This window comes from Manis javanica, chromosome 4 (assembly GCF_040802235.1).
Source record: "Manis javanica isolate MJ-LG chromosome 4, MJ_LKY, whole genome shotgun sequence".
Classification (NCBI taxonomy): Eukaryota; Metazoa; Chordata; class Mammalia; order Pholidota; family Manidae; genus Manis; species Manis javanica.
The window spans coordinates 147,857,326-147,884,421 of NC_133159.1; the positions used below are offsets into that span (position 1 = coordinate 147,857,326).

At 34.4% G+C, this 27,096-nt stretch overlaps 1 protein-coding gene across 7 annotated transcripts in view; it reads left to right on the forward strand.

Annotated features, from left to right (window-relative positions):
- TRIM37 (tripartite motif containing 37) overlaps positions 1–27,096 on the forward strand; it is a 145,235-nt gene that overhangs the window by 23,550 nt on the left and 94,589 nt on the right. For all 7 annotated transcript variants that reach the window (XM_073235332.1, XM_073235326.1, XM_073235328.1 and 4 more), the window contains exons 9-12: positions 2,145–2,269; positions 5,130–5,180; positions 6,782–6,863; positions 12,235–12,311. In XM_073235332.1, the coding sequence (XP_073091433.1) occupies positions 2,145–2,269; positions 5,130–5,180; positions 6,782–6,863; positions 12,235–12,311 (335 nt within the window). The remainder of the gene's footprint in view (positions 1–2,144; positions 2,270–5,129; positions 5,181–6,781; positions 6,864–12,234; positions 12,312–27,096) is intronic.

The following is a 27,096-nucleotide window of genomic DNA, read 5'->3' on the forward strand; positions in this document are numbered from 1 at the left end:
TTAGGTCTATGTCTATTTGGAGGCTTCTTTTTTTTTTTAATGTGAGGTATGGATCCAAGGTAGTTTTGTTTTTGTTTGTTTTTCATGTATGGCTCTCCAGTTGTACCAGCACCATTTGTTGAAGACCAGCCTCTCTTCACTGACTTGCCTGTGTGTCTTTTTCAAAAATTAGTTGTGCTTTTTGCATTTTTGAGTGTGAGGGATATTAGATGGTAGTTTTCTTTTCTCAAGGTATATTTGTCTGTCTTTGTTATCAGAGTAATGTTGGCCTTAATGAATGAATCTTTAAGTACACTCTCCTCAGTTTTGTGGAAGAAGTTGTATAGAATTTGTATTATTTGTTCCTTAGATGTTTGATAGCATTCACCATTTAGGCCTTGTTTTCTTTGTGTAGTGGTTTTAAAATACAAATTAAATTTTGTTTTAATAGATACTAGACAGTTCATATTATCTATTTCTTCTTGAGTAAGCATTGGTGGTTTGTGTCTTCATGGAATTCCATTTAATTTGAATTTGCCAAATTTATGGGCATAAAGTTTATAATATTCCCCATTTTAAGATCTGTAGAATGCAGTGGTCACCTCTCTCTTTTCTGATACTGAGAATTTGTGTCTTCTTTCCTTTTGGCCTCATCAGTCTGGCTGGAGGGTACCTATTTTTGTCTATAACTTTTCAAATAATTAGGTTTTGGCTTTTCTATGTTTTTCTGTTTTCTGTTTCATTGACTTAAAATTTTGCTTTGATCTAATTATTTCTTTCTTTTGCTTGAGTTTACATTTGCTCTTTTTCTAAAATCTAAGATGGAAGCTGGGGTTGTTGATTTGCAACTTCTGTTCAGAATACTTTCTTACATCCCTTGTGTTTTCTTTGATCTGTGGGTTCTTTAGGATTGTGTTATTTAGTTTCTAAATATTTGGGGATTTTCCTGATAGTCTGTAATGTCATGAAGTCAAGTTGGTTGATGGTATTGTTCAAGTTTAATATATCCTTGCAAATTTCTGTCTGCTTGTTTTATCAAGTATTGAAAGAGGGTTATTGAAATTTTCAGCAGTATTGTGGATTTGTCTGTTTCTTCTGTCAGTTCTGTCAGTTTTTTTTTTTTTTTCAGTTCTGTCAGTTTTTTTCTTCACATATTTTGAAGCATATATATTATGTGCATACATATCTAGGATTGTTATGTTCTCTTGATTAATTCTTCCTGTTATCACTGTGAAAGGACCTTCGTTATCCCTTTTAGTAATCTTTGCTTTCAAATCTGTTTTAAGCTTTCTTTTAACTAGTGTTACCATGATATTTCTTATTCTGTCATTTTATTTTTAATGTATTTGTTTCTGAAATTTAAGATGTGTCTTGTAGGCAATATACAATTGAGTCTGACAGTCTTTGTTTACTGGGATGTTTAGGATATTCTCATTCATTGTGCTTATGGATAAGGTGAAGTTTCAATCTAACATCTTGCTACTTGTTTTCTATTTGCCCCATCTGTTTTTTTGTTCCCTTGTTTTGGTTATTTTTGGATTCCTTGGGAGAATTTGAGTATTTCTAGTTTACATGTGAACAGAGTCACAGAGTCATGTAATTAGGATGTGGTAGAATTAGGACTACATAATGGTTATCATGCATACAAAATTGGTCCTCTAATTACCATATTTATTTCACTAACGTTTAATTTCTCACTTTGTACCTTAGGCATAACTTAAAAGTAGTGTGTTCTAAATCAGTATAGATTAAGAATTTTTTTTTGTGTGTTCCATCTCAACATTTCTCTGTTCCCTGGAATGCAGTTTGAGAAATTATTATTTGAAGGCTATTTGCATATAAGGATTTGTTCATAAGTATACATAATGTATTTGCTGTACCAGTCTAAAATATATTTGTAGTTGTTTAAAGTTGAATTTATTCTAATATATAAGGAGAAAAAAAATGCACTAAGATCAAGTACAGGTTCTTGGTGACTATACCATTAGAATGAAAATAAAGCTGGATTCCATGTAGATTCTTAACTCTTAAACCCCCTTTGAAAGAGTCATTCTATCTCAATTTTTTTCAGTATGCAACCAAAATAATTCCTTCTGTATTAAGGATTTTGAGGTGTCAGTTAATAGTAGTTTTGTTTATTCAGTTACTTTTTTTTTATTACACAGTTGCGATCTTGTAGTAAGAGTGAGTTGATATCTAAGAGCACAGAGATCCTCATGATGTTTCAGCAAGTTCATCGAAAGCCCATGGCATCCTTTGTTACCACTCCTGTTCCACCAGACTTTACCAGGTATGACACAATTTTTTAACTTCATTTTCATTTGACGTTTATGTGAAAATGTACATACTTGTTTCAAAAGAATGTTGTTTTTCTTATTTATGTCTTTTTTAAGGTGTCTATAATGCTGTGGTCTGGCAAATTTCAGTTTATACATGTAAATCTGATTTTAAAAAAGTGGTGGGCTTAGACTTTTGACTATGAAGAGATGATAGTGAATTAGGAATTTCTTTCTTTCCTGGATCTTCATCTTCCACAAAAAAAAAAGAATTGATCCCATTCAGTTTTATCACTGTCTTTTCATTCTTTTTTTTTTAATTGAGATGTAATTGACATATAACATTAGTTTCAGGTGTATAACGTAATGATTTGATATTTGTATATATTTTGAAATAATAATCACAGTAAGTCACTATACATAGTTAACATTTATTTTTTCTCATGATGAGAACTTTTAAGATCTGTTCTCTTGGCAACGTCCAAATAAGCAGTAATATATTAACTATAGTCATTATGCTGTATAGTATATTCCAATGCCTTATTTTATAAAATTTGTAATTTTATAACTGAAAGTTTGTACCTTTTGACTCCTTTTCTTAGATAACACGTAAAAGTGAGATCATATGGTGTTTGTCTTTCTGTCTTATTTCACTTAGCATAATGCCCTCACGGTCCATCCATGTTGTAGCATGTTTGTTCTTTCATTTATCTTTTGAGTTTACTTATATCTCATTACGCTGTGTTTATAACTCCTTCTTTATGTGTAGTTGCCAAAAACAAAACCCAGAAAAATGGAGAAATTGTCAAAATATTTTCAAAAGGTTTTGACATGGTGTTATCTCCAGATTGTAAAAGATAATGGGAGGAAATGGTTGCATTCTGTGCTTTTTTTTAGTTTTTATCTCATTCCATTTTAGAATTCTTCTAAACAGCATATTCTTCCAAGCATGTTTAGGATTACGCTGTGGTGTTACAACAGTGATTCTTAACACTAGCTATATGTCCTTAGACTCCATTGGGATTCTTTGGAAATTACCTATGTGGCCCATCCCTCAGGTCTTTTGAGATAAAATCTCTGTGGTGAGATTGGTCTACTTGGGTTGCCATAACAAAATACAACAGACTGGGTGGCTTATACAACAGTTTATTCTATCACAGTTCTGGAGACAAGAAGTCCAAGGTCAGGGTGCTACAATATTCAATTTCTGGTGAGGCCTCTCTTCCTGGCTTGCAGATAACTGCCATCTCTCTGTGTCCTTGTATGACCTTTTCTCTGCATGCACAGAGATCAGTCTCTGTCTTTTCCTCTTCTCAGGACACAGAGCCATATTGGGTTAGGGTCCCACCCATAAGACCTCATTTAACCTTAATTACCTCCCTACAGGTCCTGTCTCCAAATCTGGTCACTCCTGGGGTTAGGGCTTAAACATAAGAATTTTGGGGGACACAGTTTGGTCTGTAACGTTGGTTCCAGCTAGGCATTTGCAGTTTGTTCTTTTCAAATCTCCTTAATTAATTCATAAGGTGAGAGGTTAAACTGCTTCAGATAAATATATCGGTATGACAGAGTGTAATCTTCATCTTAGCGTTAGAGATGGCTTATGGAATACTGTCAAGTTTCTTTAGTATGTTGAGGGCTCTGATATCTTTATGAAACAGCCTTTGTCATAAAAGTGTTATTATTTAGCTGCCTTTTTTTCCCCTCTACTATTTGATGCCCACTACTGGCCACAGGGCATTGATTATACTATACTAGCCTGTGTAGTGTAAACCAGGGTTTTCAGTCTTGCTATTGTTGACATTTGGAACTGGGTAATTCTTTGTGGGGTAGAGGGAGCTTTCCTGTTTATTATTGTAGGGTGTTTAGCAGTGTCCCAGTGGTGCCTCTCCCTATATTTCCAGACAGTGCTACATTTGTTTAGGCACTATCACAGTGTGAAAATGCTATAGATGTGTCTTGTATCTCATTTCGTAATAACAAATTTTCATGGATTGAACTTTATAAAATGTATCTGAAGATGTGGTAAAATAGCTTGCAGTTTATCTTTTTGCTAAACTGAAAATTTTAAATGTATAACACTGTATTATAACACTATGTATGATACTATCCTTTCATAAATATTTTACTCAGTCTGACTTTTGAGGTGTTCTGTTGATAGTACTACAGACTATTCACATGATATGGAAGGCATTTAGCTGCAAAATGAACTATCCTTTTGCTGATCTCTGCTGGTTGTAGTTCTGTTCTCTTTGGAGAAGATTGTGGAGCTAATGTTGCCTGAGGTAATCTTTTTTGGCCAAGAACTGAAGTTCCATCCTATTTGCTCCGTATGTGATTATGTATTCTTATCCTATATAATTGTATAGGTTTATTTGCTAGTAAATAGTCTAAAAAATTTAGGGCCTATCAGTATTCCTCATAATTTGTTCTGAAAAAGGAAGTTTGGGGATTTATTGTGATGTCTTTTGTTTTTGCTATCTTTTTTGGGTTTGTTAAACCTGTTTATATCTGTTTCATATTTCAGGTTCCCAGTGTAAGCACCAATTTCTTCCTTTTCTTATTTCTATGAGTACTTATTAAATGTGTCTTATACTTATTTAATACTTAGTCATATATTGCCTTTTACAAAAAAAGCTATTCTGTAAAACATTTATTGAATCTCCAGTTTATTTGCAAGCTGTTGATGTCAACTTTTGGTGGTTTTATGAATTCATTTGATTAATGTTATGGTTAATAAGAATTTTAAAATATTTCTTAGGGACTTCTTTAATAAATTTTCAAGATATTACTGGGGGACTTAACTGTTTTTAGCTAAATGAAATTTTAAACTTAGATAAAAGTAAAATAATTTTTTTGGCTTTTTTTTTTCAGTGAATTAGTACCATCTTATGATTCAGCTACTTTTGTTTTAGAGAATTTCAGGTAAGAGGTTTTGACAACTCTGGTTTTTTATATATAAGTTAGAGCCAGGAAAGTATAATTCCTGTGTAGGATACAGATCTAATGAACTGTCACCCAGTGTGTAAATTCCTGTGTAGGATACAGATCTAATGAACTGTCACCCAGTGTGTAGTCTTAGAAGAAAGAAGTTTCCCATTGGAAGCGTAGAGATCATTTGTCTAGATTGTATTGTCTTCAGGACAGATTCCCCTGGGAAAGGAACCATATATATATATATATATTTTTTTTTTAAAGCAGGTCCATTTAGCCTTTGCTGATGGGCAGATGGAATAACAGAGATGGATGAGGCCCCCCTACCCATCTTCAGAAATAAGAGTGGTGTGAGGAAGTTCATTTGGGTTCATTTATCTTAGCTCAAAGTGAGGAATTGTAGATGAGAGGCCATTTTAAGAAATTTGTAAGTCTTGTAACTTGCATGTTAATATGTTAGCTTTTTACATATTTTTCTTTAAGATTAGAAGCAAAGATTTTAAAACACAAAGGACCTAGGGATTTGTCTTCAAGGGCAGCATGCAAATGGGGAACCAAGAATACAAGGTCTTACCTTGGGGAGAGAAACTCCAGGTGATAACCATTGAAATGAGGCCAAACTGAGAATTTATACCACTCCCATAAAATTTGTTTTTTCTTATGGGATAATCCTGTGGCAAAAATATAAACTTTCTGAGGATTTCTCCACATATAGTAACATTTAGCACATGCTCTTCTGTTTTTTCATGTGAAAAAAGGATAATTATACTACAGGGATGTGAGGAAGAAACACTTTTTTCTTTAATGGTGAAATACTGCTTGCTGTAGTATTAAAGTCAGGACTCTTAGTTGTATGTTCCTTTGCTCCTAAATGTCACAGTTTTGAGATTTTTTTTTAACCTGAAACTGAAAAGGTAACTGCTGAATATTTCAATATCATTAAATTTTCTTTTATCTCAATGTAAATATATATATATGTAGGTATACCTTATTTTATTGAGCTTCTCCTTATTGTACTTCACAGATAACTGCGTTTTTTACAAATTGAAGGTTCGTGGCAACCCTTCATTGAGCAAGTCTATAAACACCACTTTTTCAACAGCATTTGCTCACTTCTTGTCTTGGTGTCACATTTTGGTTATTCTCACAGTATTGCAAACTTTTTCATTGTAATTGTATCTGTTATGGTGATATGTGATCAGTGTTTATAACTCACTGAAAGCTCAGGTGATGAATAGCATTTTTTAGCAATGAACTATTTTTTAATTAAGGTGTGTACATTATCTTTTTAGACACAAAGCTATTGCACACCTAATAGGCTACCTCGTAGTGTAAGCATAACCTTTATATGTACTGGGAAACCAGAAAATTTATTTGGCTTGCTTTATTGTGATATTCTAAGCAACGCCCATAGTACCTCTGAGGTATGCTGACATAAATTCATATAGTGCAATCTTGACTCGTTCAGTCACCTTCACTTATTTGTTCAGCACTTCAAATAAGTAACATAAAATGGTTGGTTTTTGGTTTTGCTTGTTGCTACTTCACAACAGTTTTGATCTTGGGCTTTGGTTTGTTTTCTTTTACTTCAGCACGTTACGTCAGAGAGCAGATCCTGTTTATAGTCCACCTCTTCAAGTTTCAGGACTTTGTTGGAGGTTAAAAGTTTACCCAGTAAGTTTTTCATATTTCTCACATATTTTGAAGCCAATGTTTTCTTCATGATTCTGTAATACACTACTTCACTTTTTTAGTGGAGTAAGGTATATTATTAAATCTATGAAAAAATAAATTAAATATGAACAGTATGAACCCTAACATATTACTCAATCTTATTCCTTGTTTGTAGGAAGATATTTATTTTTAGAAGAAATGTTTAAATTTCTAAAATCATTTTTTAAATACAAACACAGATAGAGAAAGCCATCAAAAAAGACACATGTACTGACTTCATATACTCATGGTGCATTTCAGTATGTTCCTTTAACCTGTGTATTTTCTGAAAATTGGCAGTGGGATCCAGTGTAGTGGCATGATGAGATGCATAGTTTATTTCTACAGCAAGAACATAGTCAGTAGTATGTTCTTTTATCACATCATGTCTATTTCCATCTCTTTTTGTGATACTGGCAGTTGTTGATATTCATTGTCTACTATTAATTCACTGGGAGTTGCAAAATAGTGATGTTCTCGTTTTATTGTTTCTTCTTCATTATTAGTTGTAATACTTCTATAAAGAGATGGTTCCTTTTGTCTGTTATTTGGTTACCCATTATTACAGTTTGTGTAGAAGATACAGGATTCTTTCCTGTTATTTACCACTTTTACTTATTATTCCTGAAAGTGATTAATTACATTAAAATATTATTATGAACTCATGGGTTTATAATACTTATATAATCTCTTTAAGTTGGCTCTGTGTCACTTTTCCCTGACCCTAATAGTCCCTAGTAGTGACCCGAATAGTTATCTTTTCTGTTCTCTTCCATGACAAGATGTTCTAGGTTCATCTTGTACATTTCCTACTTTGTACCTTGAATGGGCCCTTCTATCCAAAGAGCCCTGATTACTTTTAGTAGGGAAATTGTATTTTAAGACCAAACTGGGTGTTAGAGGTGCTCATTTCTACCAGGTTGATCACCTTCTAGGTTTCCTTAGTGAATCAAGCTAGGAAAATGTAGGTAAATATGGGTGTTTGGAGGGGGTGTGTGTGTGGTAAAATACATATTTATTTATATAGTAGGCTAGTTTTTAGAGCAGTTTTAGGATAACAACAAAACTGAGTAGAAAGTACTGAGAGTTCCATACACTCTCAGATTCCATATATGTATACCCTCCCCCACAGTCATCATATCCTGCACAAGGGTGGTATGTTTGTTGCATGAACTTACATTGATACATTATCAACTAAAGTCCTAGTTTACATTAGAGTTCATGTTGTTGTGCATTTTATAGGGTTTTTTTGTTGTTTGATTTTAGGCCAAAGGCAATACTTTGATAAAAACTGGGTAGGAGTATGGATAAAAGCGGGTAAGCTCCAGAGATCTCAATAGAGAAAAAATATTTATGAGCACTCTAAAATTGCCATATAATTGTAGAATATTGCTTTTTTTTAATCACATGAATATATTTATGTTTTTAAAGATAAAATAACTCATGACTTAATACTCACATTTACAATTCAAATTCAGGACTATAGAGGGTTTTTTGTTTTGTTTTGTTTTAAAACATCTCTCTACATTATACCTGTATCTTCCTTCTTCCACTCTAGGAATCCTACTTCTTGAAGCCAAAGGAAATGAGAGAATGAAAATATCTCATAGTCAATCAATCATTTGCTTTCTTTCATCTTACCAATAAAAATCTTAGAGTAGGACTTCTAATTCTATCCTTAGAATAGGACCTTTAATTTTAGCCTCAGTTTGATTACTGAGAATTGTTTAAAAATGTTTTCGCATATACTCTTCATATTCCCCTACTCTGCCATGTCTATACAGCATTTTGGAAGTCCAAAGCTTGTTCTCTAGTAGATTCCACCAAAAGGGCTAATGGAAACAGTGTTCCTTGAGTTTTTGTATGTTGAAAACAGTGTGTGTCCTTTTTACTCTAAAGCCAGTATTGCTGGACATAAAGTCCTTGACTCATGTTTTCTTTCTTTGGATATCTTAAATATTAAATTCCATTTATCTTTACATTAAGTCTGATGATAAACTAACTAGTTCTTAAAAAAGGAATTTACTAATGTTATCTAGATAGATGCCCAGATAGTCTTTTCAAGTCTAGTAATTTACTACTGTATGGTTGGGTTGTTCTGGGTCAGTAGTCTTCATTATATGCAAGACTCTTTCACTTTGTAGTTTTAGATTTTTTTTTTTAAAGAAGATGTTTCCTGAATTACAGTTTGAAATATTTGTTATGTTCTTTTCTTTGGTTTTCTTTCCTGGGACTTGTATTATCTGCATTTGAATCTTCTTTTCCTGTCTTCAGTATTTATCACTGTATCTAAACTTTTTTGCTCTTCATTTCTTGTCATTTGAAACGCTTTATTCATTTTATTTTAAGATATAAACTGTTGTACTTATTTGCTCTTGTGTTCCTTTTAATTGTCTTTATTTCTTAAGTAACTTTTTATTCCTAATATTTTACTTAGTTCTATCATCTGATTTCTGAGTTTTTCTAATTTTGATTTATGTTATTCTTTCATGTCATATTCTTTTTTCTTCCTTTCTTCCTATGGGATGTCATATTATTTTCTTGGTATCTTTTAGGTTGTTTTGAAATAGGTTACAATTTTGATCTAGAGTATTTTTATTGTAGGATTGTAGGGATGTTATTCTGCTTTTTATTCTCTCTTTTTTATTTTATTTTAGTAAGCAATGCATAACATAAAATCTACTCTCTTAACCATTTCTGTGTCCATGTAATATTGTTCAGTATATTTGCATTGGTGTACAACCCATGTGCAGAACTTCTCAGCTTACAAAATTGAAGCTTTCTGCCTATTAAGCAGTAACTCCCCACTTCCCCTTCTCCCCAGCACTTGGCAGCCACCATTCTATTCCTTGTCTCTATAAATTTGAGTACTCTAGATGTCTCATGTATGTGGAATCATGCAGCATTTGTCTTTTTGTGACTGGCTTCTTTCACTTAGTATAATGTCCCTAAGGTTCATCCTCTTTTGTAGCAGGTGTCAGAATTCCTTTTGAAGGCTGAATAATATTGCATTGTATATATGTTACATATTCATTTTGTTTATCCATTCATCTGTCAATGGACACTTGGTTTCCTTCTTCCCCTTGGTTTCAGTGAATATGAGTGTGCAAAGATCCTGCTTTCAGTTCTTTTGGATATATACCCAGAAGTGAAATTGCTGGATCATATGGTAGTTTGGTTTTTAATTGTTTAGGAACTTCCATACTGTTTTCCACAGTGGCTGCACCATTTACATTCCCAGCAGTGCATAAGGGTCCCAGTTTCTCCATACCTTTTTCAATACTTGCTGCTTTCTTTTTGATAGTAACCATCCAAATGGGTGTGAGATAATATTTCCCTAATGAATAGTGATGTTGAGCATCTTTTCATATACTTGTTGGCCATTTGTATATCCTGTTTAGAGAAATGTGTATTCAAGTCCACTGCCCATTGTTTTTTAATCGGGTTTTTTGTTTTTTGGTCACAGGAGTTCTTTTATATTCACCCATTATTAGATACATGATTTATACATTTTCTCCATTCTGTAGGTACCATTTTGCTCTGTTGACCTTAGATACACAGTTGCTAATTTTTATGTGGTCCAATTTGTCCATTTTGGTATCATTTCTGTGGAATCCTCATTACCAAATCCACTAGCCATGAACCTTTTTCTCTATGTTTGTTTCCAGGAGTTTAATAGCTTTAGGACTTAATGTGTTTAGGTCTTTATTTTGAATTAATTTTTGTATGTGTAGTAGGGGTACAGTTTCATTCTTTTGCATGTGGATATCCAGTGTGATATCACAATAGACAATATGGTGCCTTGCTTTCTGAGATACTTCCTGGCTTCTGCCCTGTACCTCATCTGGACCTTCTCCTCCCTTCATCTCTGTTATTTCTATACTCTTTATCTTTTATTTCACTCCTAGCAGTTTCTTTGCAATCCTGGATATTCACTTCTATAAATTTAGAGTCACTAGACTGCATTTGGTTTTCAGACTTCCTTATATTAGCCCCCTTGGACTTACATGGTATTATATTGAGCAGCTCTTTCCAGTTTCAGCTGTTGTGTTGTAGCTCATGATGCTTTTCATCTACTCACTTTTGGCCATTTTGTAGTTTTCTGGTGCGATTAGGTACTCCACTGCTTCCCTCATTTCTCCCACACAGATGTTGACATCATGCATGTCTCTGTGGTTATAACTGGTATATCTTTATCTGCTTGTGTTTGAGGGTATTGTGAAGATAAGCTGTATCTAGTTTTGTTGTAATTGCGGTTTGTCAGCTTTTGCTTTTGCTCTCCAGTTCTGTTTTGTTTTGTTTTTGCTTGGATTTAGAGAGTTGTGAAAACTGTACTGCAATTGCAGTGAGTTCTCCAGAAGCCTCTGGCTAGTACAAAATCTTAAAGCCAGTATTTTGTTAGAGGTGCAGCTGGCATACAAATAAGAGTAGTAAAAAATTTTGTTCTTTAAAATTGATAGGAATTGAAAAGAAATTTCTAATAGTATTAACTGACAAAGAACAGGAGTGGAAAACATTCATTTCTTTTATTAATTAATTAATTTTAATCCAGGGAAATTGTTCTAGGAACAAAATTCAAAAGAAGGAAGAAACCCCAGCTATTTGATCAAGGATGTTAATTGATTTTTAAAGTCAGTGTAATTTGGGATATAATGTAATATATTCAATAAAATTTGCTATAATGTAATATATTCAATAAAATTCGCTTAATTTTTTTATTGAAGTATAGTTGATACACAATATTATATTGGTTTCAAGTATACAACACAGTGGTTCATCAGTTACACATATTATTAAATGCTCACCCCTACTAGTGCAGCTACTATTATCAACATAGAAAGATGTTGAACCATTAACTATATTCCCCTTGCTGTACTTCCATCCCGGTTACCAACTTATATTATAATTGAGATTTTTTGCCCCTTTATCCCCCTCACCAACCCTACCCACCCACCTCAACCCCTCCTCCGTGGCAACCACCAGTCACTTTTCATTGTCTCTGAGTCTACTGCTGTTTTGTTCATTTGTTTTGCTTTGTTTTTAGATTCCTCTAATAAGTGAAATGATATGGTATTTGTCTTTCTCTGCCTGACTCATTTTACTTTCCATAATACCATTAAGTCCATCCATGTTGTCACAAATGGCAGGATTTCTTTTTTTTTATGGCTAAATAATATTCTGTTATGATACATGTACCATATCTTCTTTATCTTTTCCCTTTCCAAATACCAGATATTAATTTGCATTTGTTTGTTTTCATTATGGTTTAATTCTTTACATTTAAATTGATCTGGAGTTTGTTTTTATATAATATATATTTCTTTTTTCCAAGGATGGAAACGGAGTAGTTCGTGGTTACTACTTATCTGTGTTTCTGGAACTCTCAGCTGGCTTGCCAGAAACTTCCAAGTAAGATATGCAATTAAGTAACAAACTTTAGTGTGTGTTTACATACATTCTTCTTAGCATTTTTTATTAACAGTTTTTATTACTGTATTGTTAAGTCTGTTATGATGTATACTAGTATGAAACCCCTGGCATAGTATGATGGTATAAAGTGTTAGTTCTCAAACTATATGGGCCTTAGTATACTCTTAAATAGTATTGGGAAACCCAGAGATTTTTTCTTTATGTGGTTTATACCCATGATATTTTCTGAATTGGGAATTAAAACTGACAAAACTTTAAAAATTTTATTAATTTATTTTAAAATAATAATCTGTTATCAACATAAAAACATTTCCTTGAAAAGTAACTTTTTCTGAAGAAAAATAGTATTTGAGAAAACATGTAGTTTTGGCATTTTTGGAAGTCTCTTACTGTATGGCTTAAAGACAACTTCATTCTCACATGTGCAGATTCTATATTCAGTTTGTTGTAATAAGTTGTTTTGATTGAAGTATATGTATAAAATCTGGTCTCAGTGATTTTGAATATCATGTAGTTGAGAAATTTTTTTAATCACATATAATTCACATACTGTAAAATTCACCTGATAAGTAAGTGCACAGTTCCATAGATTTTAGAGTATTCACTGAGTTCTGCAACCATAGCGGATAACCTAATTTGAGAACATTTTTATCACCCCACAAAGAAACCCTATACTCAGTAGCAGTCACATTTCATTGCCCTCCCAATAGTCTCTAGAAACCACCAATCTACTTTTTGTTAAGGAGAAATATTTTAAAAAGCAGTTTTAGATCATTTTGAATCATCCTTGATATTACAGCAAAATTGAACAAGTGGTTGTTTATTAAATGTGACTTAAAATCTGGAACTATTATCTTCCTCTGTTATGTTAGAATCTGTCTGTTAGCTTGATATGTGTGGAATAAAAGGAGGAATCCCTTTCTCCCACAATAACCAAAATAACCAAAAGAAAAACAATATTTTCTAGATACTGGACATGAGATAACAAATGAAAGCAATCCCCAAGAAACGAGCTCTCTATGATGGTCCCAGATTATAGCCTTGAGAGAGTTTTCAGACTGTAACAGAGGGAGAGGGAAGATAGTCTGGACTCCAGGAATTGAAGAGGCAGTGCTGAGTATCCAGGAGGAACAAAACGGCTAGCATGTGTTGGACAGAATACTGGAAAGGAGAGTGCTGTACAGGGGGGACCTCCAGAGATCTGTAGATGGCTCCTTCAGGTATTCAGCAGATTACTGATCAGAGCACATGTGTGAAGAAACAGGTCACCTACGTTTTGGGGAAAGAACCATCTGAAATGATTAGAGAAAGTGGTGTCCCACAGGGCCAGTAACTGTCCCACCACTGCAGTGGAGAAACTTTCAATTCATGAGGCACTGGGTAGAGTGCTAAGGAAATTTTCACCTCAATAATGGGGAACAGTTAGTCCTAGAGTGAGCACTGCTCAGGACCCACCTAACAAATAAAAGCAAGACTTGAAAGAAAAGATGAAATTATTTCCAAATAATTTAAATGCATCCCAAAGCAAAGTCAAGAAAACTTATAACATCACAAAAATATTTAATACCACACAAAAGAAAATGTACAACATATGGTGTTCAGTCAAAGATTAATTGGCATACAGAGAGGCAAGAAGGTATAACCAAAAATAAAGAAAGTAAGCAATCAATTGAAATTGGGTGAGAACTGTTTTTCTTAATGTAGATTATATTTATTGATAACTTAGGAATTGGAAATTGAAACAGATTTTTCAAAAATTTAATTTGCTAAAAAAAAAACTAATACATATTAACATAACATTTTCATGAGTAATAACTTTTTCTAAAGGAAAATATTTGATGAGAAACTTGTTTTACATTTTTTGAAATCTCTGAATGTATAGCTTAAAAAAAGACAACTTAGGAGGGGGAAAAGATGGCAGAGAAGGAAGGCAAGGCGGAAACCTCCTGTCACATACACACCAAGGAAGTGACTACAGCAAATACAGCTAACCCTGAAAATGACCTGAAGACTGCAAAACGGACCATGTACATACATCTGGTGAAGAGGAGAATATCACATGGAGAAGGGTAAAGTGGCAGAGCTGTTATCCATTAGGACCCAAACCCTTCCCTTATCATACCCCACAAGTGGCAGTAAGAGGAATGGAGTGGGGAGGGGATACGCACTCAGGAATCCTGCACACTGGGCCCTGGAGATCTCTGGGAATATTAGCACACATTGCACTGGGCTTTGGTGATTAATGGGGCTAGACACTAGGGAGAGTTGGAGCACTCTTGGAGGTTGAGACTGCAGTTGCTTGTGGAGGACAGGCACACTCTTTTGGTCCTGCTGGGACCCAACACAGAGGTGGCAGTGTGAAAGATTTACCAGCAGCAGGAGGGGTGCCAGAGGGGTGGGGGTTAGAGGGAGCTCTTTCAGGAGGAGAAAGGGTAGGGCAGGTGGACAGCACTTCTCCAGCCCTCTCTGAGCCCAACTTGTTGGGTGCTCACGGTAGCCAGCCCCCAAAGTTCAACCCCATTGCTTGTGGTTCAGACCCTAGGTATTTCTCTGCACACCCATCTGCCCAACCACTTGGCCAGCTTGGCCCAGCATCTTTAGAATTTGCTGCCTGGCAGGCAGAAGGAGACTTTGCAGCCTGGCAGGCAGAGGGAGGCTTTTCCAGCTTACCTGGTCCTCTCTCAGTCCAACTGAGGATGTGTCTATGGTAACCAGCTATAATGCTCCTTCTTCCTCACTGCTGGCCTAGCCCCATGCCACTTTCACTGCAGGGCAGGCAGAGGGGTGCCTGCTCACAACATTCCCAGCAAGAACACTGCTGCAGGACTCAAAAAGGGTTAGCTGAGGCAAGCTGCCAGTTGCGGTGGACTGAGGTCAGCCACTGGAGACATATGGGCAGAAAGCCCCGCCCACAGTGATTCCAGCAGAGGTGCTGCTGCACAGATCCAAGGGCCTTGTTTGACAGAGATCAGCCACTGCCAGCAGACAGGCAGATAGGCTGCCTTGCCCACAGCTCATCAACAGCAACTGCAGCTCCACCACAAAGGAGAACCCAGCACTGGAGAGTAGACTTTGAGCTTCTGGATAACACAGGATGCCTTCTTCATAAAGCCATTACTTTGTAGACCAGGAGGCATAACAGATCAATCTAACACAAAGAAAGAAACACAGAAGCATAGACAAAATGGGAGTCAGAGGAATATGTTCCAAATGAACAGACTAAGACACCAGAAAGAGGGCTAAATGAAATGGAGATCACCAGTCTTGTAAAGGTTTCAAAATAACAGTCATAAATATGCTTACTGATCTGCCAAAAAGTATTGACAATCTCAGGGAGGACTTCAACAAAGAGATAGAAGATTTTGAAAATGGCCACTCAGAGCTGAAGAATACAGTAACTGAAATGAAAAATACAGTGGATGAAATGAATAAAAGATTGCTGCAAGTAGAGTAGACAATCAATGAGATGGATATTAGAGAACAGGAAAACAGCAAAGCTGAGGAACAGAGAAAAAAGAATCTCTTCTTTTGTAAGGATTCTTATAAAAACAAGAGGATGCTAAGAAAGCTGTGTGACAACTCTAAATGAAACAATATTTGTATAATAGGGGTACTATAAGGAAAAGAGAGAGACAAAAGAGTAGAAAGTCTTTGAAGAAATAATTGCTTAAAATTTCCTCCATTGGGGGAAGGAAATAGACACCGAGTTCCCAGAAGCACAGAGACCTCCTAACAAAAGGGTCCCCAGGAAGACACCACCAAGACATAAAGACAAAGATTGAGGATGAAGAGAGGGTATTGAAAGCAGCTAGAGAGAGGCAAAAGATTATTTATAAAGGTAACCCTATAAGGCTGTCAGTAGTTTTCTCAGCAGGAACCTTACAGGGCAGAAGGGAGTGGCATGATATATTTGATGTATTGAAACAGAAGGAAGTTCAACCAAGATCCTCTACCAAGCAAGGTTATCATTCAGATTGAAGGAGAAATTCAAAAGTTTCCCAGATAAATGAAAGTTGAAAAAATTCTCCACCACTAAACCAACCTTACAGAATATGTTAAAGGTACTTTTGTAGATGGAAATGTTCTTAAGCCTAAATATTTTTCACCAATGAAAATACATCCACAGTAAAGGTAGTAGACCAATTGCTTACTTAAAAAAATGTAGTAAAATTAATTGTACACAAAATCAGTCAAGGGATATACAAAAAAGTACAGATTATGACATTTAATAAATTAAGTGTGGAGAAGGAAGAGGAATAAAAAAGTACTTTAGACTGTGTTTGAAATAGAGTAGTCATCAACTTATTTTAGACTGTTATGTTGCTAGGAAGCTATCCTTGAACCTTATGATAACCACAAACCTAAAGCTATAGTAGAGAGACAAAAAAAACGAAAAAAGAAATCCAATCACAACACTAAAGAAAAGCATCAAATAGCAAGAAGAGTAGGAGAGAGGAAGAAATTATCACAGAAGAACTACAAAAACAACTGGCAAACTGTTACTAAAACCTACCAATAATTACCTTAAATGTAAATGGACTGACTGCACCAATCCATAGACATAGCATGGCAGAATGGATAAGCAAGACCCATCAATATGTTCCCTACAAGAGACTCATTTCAGACCCAAAGACATACACGACTGAAAGTGAAGGGATGAAGAAAGATATTTCATGCAAATAATAGGGAGAAAGAAGCAGAAATAGCAGTACTTCTTTCAGACAAAACATTTCAAAACAAAGTAATAAGAGACAAGAACATTACATAATGATAGAGGGATCAGTCCAACAAGAGGATATAACAATTACAAATGTCTATCAACCCAACATAGGAGCACCTAAATATATAAAACAAATACTAACAGAACTAAAGAGAGAAATAAGCTGCAACTCAATCATATTAGGGAACTTTAATCCACCACTTATATCAATGGATAGATCAACCAGACAGAAAATAAATAAGGAAAGAGCTGCATTGATCCACACTGGATCAAATGGACTTAACAGTTATCTACAGAGCTTTCCACCCAAAAACAGCAGGATGCACATTTTCCTCAAGTACATGTGGAACCTCCTCCAGGATAGATCACATATTAGAACACAGAAAGAGCCTCAATAAACTCAAAAAGATTGAAATTGTTTCAAGCATCTTTTCAGGTCACAATGGTATGAAACTAGAAATAAATTACACAAAACAGAACAAAACCCCACAAACATGAGGCTAAACAACATGGTTCTAAAATAATCAGTGGACAATGGACAAATCAAAGAGGAAATCTAACAGTACATGGAGACAAAAGAAAACAAAAATAAAACAGTTCAAAATATGTGGGATGCTGCAAAATATGTGGTTCTAAGAAGGAAGTAGAAAGTAATACAGGCCTACCTCAAGAAACAAAAACAATCCCAAGTAAACAGTTTAAACTCACAACTAAAGAGAGTAGAAAAGAAAGGAAAAATGAAACCCAGAGTTAGTGAAGGAGGGACATAAGAAAGATCAGAGCAGAAATAAATAAAATAGAGACAAAACATCAAACAAACCAAACCAAACCAAGATCTGTTTCTTTGAGAAAATAAACAAAACAGACAGCCCCTAGCCAGATAAACCAGAAAGAAGAAAACAGAGCACACAAACTAAATCACAAAGAGAAGGAATAGTTCAATTGACACCACAGAAATACAAAAACAGTTATTAGAGAACTCTATGAAAAATTATATGCCAATAAATTGGTGAGCATTCTACACTATTAGTAGGAATATAAGTTGGTACAGCCACTATTGGAAGCAGTATGAAGGATCCTTAAAAAAATAAAAATAGAAATAACCCAGTAATCTCACTTCTAGGAAGTTATTAGAGAACTCTATGAAAAATTATATGCAAATAAATTTCCTAGAAGAAATGGACAAATTCCTAGAAAAGTGCAGCATTCCAATTCTGACCTAGGAAGAAACAAAATCTGAACAGACCAATTACCGGTAACAAAATTGAATTCGTAATAAAAAAATCTGCCAGCCAACCAAATTCTGGAACCAGATGTCTTCTCAGCTGTATTCTATCAAACATTTAAAGAAGAGCTAACACCCATCCTTCTTAAAGTATCCCAAAAAGTAGAAGAGGAGGGAATACTTCCAAACTCATTCTATGTAGCCAGCCTCCCTCTAATACTGAAAGCAGACAAAGACACTACTAAAAAAGATTTTAGACCAATATTCCTAATGAACATAGGTGCAGAAATCCTCAAAAAAATATTAGCAAACTGAATTTAAAAATACATCAAAATGAAGTAGACTTTATTCCAGGGATGCAAGGATGGTACAATACTTGTAAATCAATCAGTATCACATACCACATTAACAAAACGGAGGATAAAAACCACATGATCATCTCAATAGATGCTGAAAAGGCATTTGATAAAATTCAACATCCACTCATGATAAAGCTCAACAAAATATGTATAGAGGGGACATACCTCAACATAATAAAGGCCATATACACAAACCCACAGCTAACATTCTCAGTGGCAAAAAGTTGAAAGCTTTTGCTGTAAGATCAGGAACAGGAACAAGGATGCCCACTCTCACTCTTATTCAACATAATATGGGAGTACCAGCCATAGCATTTAGACAAGATAAAGAGATAAAAGACATCCAAATTCATAAGAAGTAGTAAAACTGTCACTGTAGATAACATGACACTGAATATAGAAAACCCTAAAAACTCCATCAGAAAATCTATTGGAACTAATAATAACTGGATTCAGCAAAGTTGAACAAGGATGCCTACTCTCACTTTTATTCAGAATAATACAGGAGTACCAGCCACAGCATTTAGACAAGATAAAGAGATAAAAGGCATCCAAATTGATAAGGAAGAAGTAAAACTGTCATTTCAGATAACATGATACTGTATATAGAAAACCCTAAAAACTCCATCAGAATATCTATTGAAACTAATAATAACATGATTCAGCAAAATTGCAGGATATAAAATTAATTCACAGAAATCTGTTGCATTCCTATATATTATCAACAAATTAGCAGAAGGCAAAATCAGGAAAACAATTCCATTTATAAGGAGGTAAAAGACCAACACTCTGAAAACTATAAGACACTCATGAGAGAAATTAAAGAAAACACAAATAAATGGAAATCTATCCTGTGCTCATGGATAGGAAGAATTAATATTGTCAAAATGGCTATCCTGACCAAAGCAATTTACAGGTTCAGGGATAAGGATATATCCCTATCAATATACCAATAGCATTTTTTTAATTAATTAGAGCAAAAAATCCTAAAATTCATAACAATAAAAGGCCCTAAATAGCCAAAACTATCCTGAGAAAGAAGAACAAAGCTGCTGGTATTTTGCTTCCTGACTTAAAGCTATACTGCAAAGCTATAGTAACCAAAACAATATGGTACTGGCTCAAGAACAGATGAATGGATCAGTGGAACAGAATAGAGAGCTCAAATATAAATCCATGCATATATGATTAATTAATATATAATAAAGGGGGAATGAATGTACAACAGGGAAAAGACAGCCTTTTCAACAACTGATGTTGGGAAAACTGGACAGCTTACATGCAAGAGAATAAAACCGGATTACTGTTTAAATTCATATGAGTAAACTCAGAATGGATCAAAGTCCTAAATATAATGCATGAAACCATAAAACTCAGAAAAAAACATAGGCAAAAATCTCTTAAACATAAACATGAGCAAGTTTTTCCTGGACACATCTCATTGGGCAAGGAAATAAAAAATGAATTAAGTGGACTACATCAAACTAAAAGGCTTCTGTACAGCAAAGGACACCATCAGCAGAACAAAAAGGCAGTCTACAGTATGGGAAAATATATTCATGAATGATTTATCCAATAAGGGGTTAATATCCAAAATATGTAAAGAACTCATACAACTCAACACCAAAAAAAAACCTAATTGAAAATTGGCAGAGGACTTGAACTGGAATTTTTCCTAAGAAGAAATATAGATGACCAATGGGCACATGAAAAGATGTTCCACATCGCTAATTATCAGGTAAATGCAAATCAAAACACAATGAAATATCGTCTCATACCAGTTAGGCCACTGTCCAAAAGACAAGAAATAGCCAAAGTATTGGTGAGCATTCTACACTATTAGTAGGAATATAAGTTGGTACAGCCACTATTGGAAGCAGTATGGAGGATCCTTAAAAAAATAAAAATAGAAATAACCCAGTAATCTCACTTCTAGGAATTTAACTAAACAGAATGCCTCATTTGAAAAGATACTATGCACCCCTATGTTTATCACTCAATTATTTACAGTAGCCAAGATATGGAAGCAACCTAAGTGTCTATCAGTAGGTCAATGGATAAAGAAATTGTGGTACATATACAGTGGAATATATTTAGCCATAAATAAAAGAAATCCTGCCATTTGCACCAGCATGGATGGACCTGGAGGGTATTATGCTCAATGAAATAAGCTAGGTGGAGAAAGACAAATACCATATAATTTCACTTATTAGAAGAATCTAAAAATAAAACAGAATGAACAAAATTGCATTAGACTCATAGACACTGAGAAGTGACTGGTGGTTGGAAGGCTATGGTAGGGTGGTTGTGTGGGAAAGGTGAGGGGATAAACTTCACTGGATGGCATGAATGACAGATTTGTTGAAAACTTCAAAACAACAGATTCAGGGAGCTCAGTGAACAACAAGTATATGAAAAATGAAGACACTAAAGCACATCATAAACTGCTGAAAACCAGTGATAAATGGAAAACTATTAAACTGGCAGTGAAAAAAAAAGATTTTATAGATATAGGTACACAGATAAGGGTGAAATCAGATTTCCCACTGGAAACAGTACAAGTGAAATGATAATAGAGCAACATCTTAAAAGGACTGAAAGGAAATATGTCAACCTGGGATATGGGAATTCCATACCCAGCAAAAATATCTTTTACAAAATAAAGGTGAAGTAAAGACATTTTCAGATACATTTGCAGGCTGGACTGAAAGCCCATGCTTCAGAATAGAAGGAAAATAATACCAGTTGGACCTCTGAATGTAAACAAAGGAATGAAGAGCACCAGAAATGGAAATTGCATGGGTACTTAAAAAATTTTTTTTCTATTATTAGGATACCTTTAAATGATAATTGACTGTTCAAACAAAATAATGACATTGTATTTTGGGATTTATAACATTATAAATAAAATACAGAAGCATAACAGATGACAACAGAAGCATAACAGATGAGTAGAACATGGAAATAAAGGATTCTGACATTGTATTTTAAGCGGTATAATAAGTAAAGCTAGACTGTGATAAATTAAATACATATTCTATTATATTAATTTACTTTACCTGCTATAACAAATTACTTGGCACTTAAAACCATGGAAATTTTTTCCCTCATAGTTCTAAAGGCCTGAAATCTATAAATTATTACTAGGCCAAAATCAAAGTTTCAGCAGGTTGTACTTGCTGCAGAGGCACTAGGAGAGAATCAATTCCTTGCCCCTTTCAGCTTCTTGTGGCTGTTAGCATTCCTTTGCCTTGTGACCACATCACTCCTATCTGCCTTTGGTCACATTGCCTTGCCTATTTTTGTCTGTCAGATCCTTCCCTGCTTTTCTCTTTTAATGGCACTTGTGATTACATTCAGGGTTCACATGGATTATCCAGGAATATTCCCCTCATGTCAAGATCACAGCTGTATACTCCCCTTTTTTTGCTGTGAAAGGTAACATTCACAGGCTCCGCCAATTAGAATGTGGTCATCTTGGGGAGCGAGGATGGGGGTTATTTTCAGCCTACCACAATTGTAAAGTACAAAGCCACTGCTAAAAAGACAAGGACACATAGCTAATAAATTAACGAAGGGGATAAAATGTATATAATACCTAATCTTATAATAACAAAATGCTTAATCATGAAAGGACTGGAAAAAGTAACAGGTAATGAGATGAAACAAATATCAAGATGTATTAATGTAAATGGTGTAAACACCTCAATTAAAAGGCAAAGATTGGCTTAAAAAGCAAAACTAAAGAATATACTGTCCACAAGAAATGCACTTTAAATGTAGATATACCAAGCTAGTACTAGGCAAAGGCAAGTTGGAATTGTTACCTTAATATCAAAGTAGATTTCAAAGCAAAGGAGATTTTCTGAGGTAAAGAAGTTTATTTCAGTGATAAAAAGATCAATTAGTGAAGGATACATAATGATTCTAAGCACTTATGTTTATGGCCCTGGGAACAGATCTTGAAAATATATGAAGTAAAAACTAATAGAAGTACAGGAAGAAATAGACAAAAACTCTTCTCTCAGTTGATATAATAACAGGCACAGAATCATCAAGTATATAGTACATTTGAATAACACTACTGGCCTACCTGGCCTGATTGACATTTTTTGGTGGCTCAGTCCAACAATTGAAGAATACAAATTATTCTTAGTAGTACACTAAATATTTACCAAGAAATACTGTATTCTGGGACATAAAACATGTCTCATATTCAAAAAGATTCAACTGATTCAAAGTATGTTTTCTTACTGTAATGTAATTAATTTAGATACTAATAATGGTTTGAAAATCTGGAATATTTGGAAGTTAAGTGACACAATTTTAACTGAACCCTGATCAAAGAAGTCAGAATGTATTTTAAAAGAGTACCTTGAAGTGAATGAAAATGAAAATACAACATGCCAGAATTTCTAGTATGCTGCTAATGTGTAGGTAGGGGGAAATTTATAGCACTATAAGTACCTATATAAATGAAAAACAGAATGGTCTCAAGTCGATCTTAATGTCTACTTTAATAAATTTTTTAAAAGTTAAATAGAAAGTAAGCAAAAGAAAGGAAATAATAAAGATCAAAGAATGCAGTGAAACAAAAAACAAAAGCAATAGAGAAAAATCATTGAAATAGAACAAAATTTGAAGCCTAAGACTACACAATTATAAGAAGTATAATAAAGCTAAATACAGCATGGAGTTAGCTAGCATACAGATAGAAACATTGATCAGTAGAATATACTACAAGTCCAGAAATAAATCCACATTTACAAAGACAATTTATTTTTGACAAAGATGCAAAGGCAATGCTGTGGAGAAGTATAGTTTTTCAATAAGTGGTGTTGGAACATTTAGATATCCATGTACTAAAAAAACAAACAAACTTGGATCCATACATCACACTATATATGTCCATTAACTGAAGACTGATCATAAACCTAGTTTTAAGTCCTAAGACAATAATTATAGGAGAAAGCATAGAAGAAAAAATTGTGACTTTGGGTTTGGCAGTGACATTTTTGTTATAATCCAAAACATAAGAGAATATATTTATAAAATACACTTTGAAGATTATAAAGTTCTCATCTTCAAATCACATAGACTTGTATTCATGCTATATAAGGAACTCTCAAAACTCAACAAAAAAGTAAACAAGCTCCCTTCCCTATGTGGGCAAAAAGTTTGTCAGGCACCTCACTAAGGAAAGTACAAGAATGGCAAAGTAAACCTATGTAAGATGTTTATTAGTATAAGTTATTAGTAGGGAAATGGAAATTTATCAACAGTACAATACCATTTTATCCTGTTAAAGTGGCTAAAATAAAAAAGATCATGCCGAATTTTGGCAAGAATATAGAAGTTTGAAGTCTTGTGTGTTCCTGTTAAGAATGTAAAATTATATATTCACTTTTGTAAACCATTTGATAGTTTCTTTAAAAAGGTAAACGTACACTTACTGTATGACTCAGACATACCACTCCTAGGTATTTCCCCAAGAGAAAAGGAACTGTATATCTATACAAATGTGCTTATTGGCCGTTTTTGTATCTTCTTTGGAGAAATGTCTGTTCAAGTCCATTGCCTATTTTTAAATTGGATTGCTTGCCTTTCTGTTGTTAGTTATAAGAATTCTTTATATAATTTTGTGTTAAGCCCTTATCAGATAATGATTTGACAATGTTTTTTTCTGTGTGGTCTTTTCATTTTCTTGATAATGTCCTTTGATGTACTAAAGATTTATATTTTTATGAAGCTCAAATTACTTATTTTTTCTTTTGTTGCTCATAGATTCTTTTGGAGTCAAATCTACCAATCTGTTGCCAAATTTGAATTCATGAACATTGACCATTATGTTTTTTTCTGAGAAAGTGATGACAGGATTTAACCCTTACACTTAGGTCACTGATCCATTTTGAGTTAGTTTTTGTATATGGAATCAGATAGGGGTCCATCTTCATTCTTGTCATGTGCCTGTCCATTGTGGTTACTACATTCATCCATATTATCAAGCCTATTCCAGTTTCTCAGCACCATTTAAAGAGTCAAAAAAAGTTGAAGAGACTTTTCTTCCCTCATTGAATGATCTTAGCACCATTGTCAAAAATCAGTTGTGCATAAATATTTAGGTTTATTTCTAGACATTTAATGACACCCTTTGTACCTCATGACTTCCATAAAAATGTACAGCTTTTGTATTAGTTCTTTGTTCCATTAGTCTAGGTAGTGTTCTGTGGAGAGGAACTAGTATGAAAATCATTTGACAATACTTAACACTTAAATGTGTGATATTTGAGGATAGAAAATCTGTAATTTTGTCTTTTGCCTTTGCCAGCAGAAATACCAGGCCGAGCTATTGTGTTCTATTTCATTTTTAATTTATCTCAGAAAAAGAGAAGCTTTATTACTACTGTTGAGTGTTCCTTCTCGTTATCTTTATTTCTTTACTTTGTTCTTGTAATAACAGTGCTTGCTTAATAAAAATGAGTTGGAGGACTCAAAACACTTTGATTTTGAAGATTATATAAGATAAGGAAATCTGAATATATTGACTTTCCCAATGTATATTTTGTTAGAAAATTTTATACATTTGAATTTCTGAGTAGACTATTAATTTATTATAACTTGAATTGGAAAAATACAGTAGACTATTTGAAAATTGTTGATAAACCTCAAAGGAAATGGCAGAACATTTGTATGGAAGGAAATAAAAGTAAAGAAAATATGTAAAAATATATAACATTGCTAAAACAAAAGTAACTCTTAATGTACTATTTCATACAAAATCTGATTTTTGAGATGGTGGTTTATACCTATTACATTGGTAAACATTTAATTTTTTTATATTCTTTTATTAAGGTATCATTGATATACACTCTTATGAAGGTTTCACATGAAAAGCATCGTGGTTCCTACATTCACCCATATTATCAAGTTGCCCCCATACCCCACTGCAGTCACTGTCCATCAGTGTATTTAGATGCTACAGTCACTACTTGTCTTCTCTGTGCTACACTGTCTTCCCCGTGACCCCCCACAGCATGTGTACTAATCATAATGCCCCTCAATCCCCTTCTACCTCCCTTCCCACAAGCCCACCCCTACCCCATCCCTGTGGTAACAACTAGTGACTTCTTGGAGTCTGAGTCTGTTGCTGTTTTGTTCCTTCAGTTTTGCTTTGTTGTTACACTCCACAAATGAGCGAAATCATTCAGTACTTGTCTTTTTCCACCTGGCTTATTTCACTGAGCATAATACTCTCTAGCTCCATCCACGTTGCTGCAAATGGTAGGATTTGTTCTTATGGCTGAATAGTATTCCATTGTGTATATGTACTACATCATCTTTATCCATTCATCTACTGATGGACACTAGGTAGCTTCCATATCTTGGCTATTATAAATAGTGCTGTGATAAACATAGGAATATATATGTCTTTTTGAATCTGAGAACTTGTATTCTTTGTGTAAATTCCTAGGAGTGGAATTCCTGGGTCAAATGGTATTTCTGTGTTTAGTTTTTGAGGAACCTCCATATTGCTTTCCACATCACTGAACTAATTTACATTCCCACCAGCAGTTTAGGAGGGTTCCCCTTTCTCCACATCCTTGCTAGCATTTGTTGTTCTTAGTCTTTTCAATGCTGGCCATCCTTACTGGTGTGAGGTGATATCTCATTGTGGTTTTAATTTGCATTTCCCTATTTCCCTGATGATTAGTGATCTGGAGCATCTTTTTATGTGTCTGTTGGCCATCTGAATTTCTTCTTTGAAAAATTGTCTCTTCATATCCTCTGCCCATTTGTTAATCAGGTTATTTGCTTTTTGGGTGTTGAGGTGTGCAAGTTCTTTATATATTTTGGATGTTAACCCCTTGTCGGATATGTCATTTACAAATATATTCTCCCATACAGTAGGATGCCTTTTTGTTCTGTTGATGGTGTCCTTTGCTGTACACAAACTTTTAAAGTTGATGTAGTCCATGAGTTCATTTTTACTTTTGTTTCCCTTGCTCGAGGAGATGCATTTAGGAAGAAGTTGCTCGTGCTTATATTCAGGAGATTTTTGCCTATGTTTTTTCCCAAGAGTTTTATGGTTTCATGACTTACATTCAGGCCTTTGATCCATTTCAAATTTACTTTTGTGTATGGGGTTAAACAATAATCCAGTTTCATTCTCTTACATGTAGCTGTCCAGTTTTGCCAACACCAGCTATTGAAGAGGCTGTCATTTCCCCATTGTATGTCCAGGGCTCCTTTATCATATATTAAATTACCAAATATGGTTGAGTCTATATCAGGGCTCTCTAGTCTGATCCATTGGTCTATGGGTATCTTCTTGTGCCAGTACCAAAACTGTCTTGATTACTGTGGCTTTGTGGTAGAGCTGGAAGTTGGGGAGCATATCCCCCCCCCCGCTTTATTCTTCCTTCTCAGGATTACTTTGGCTATTCGGGGTTTTTTGAGGTT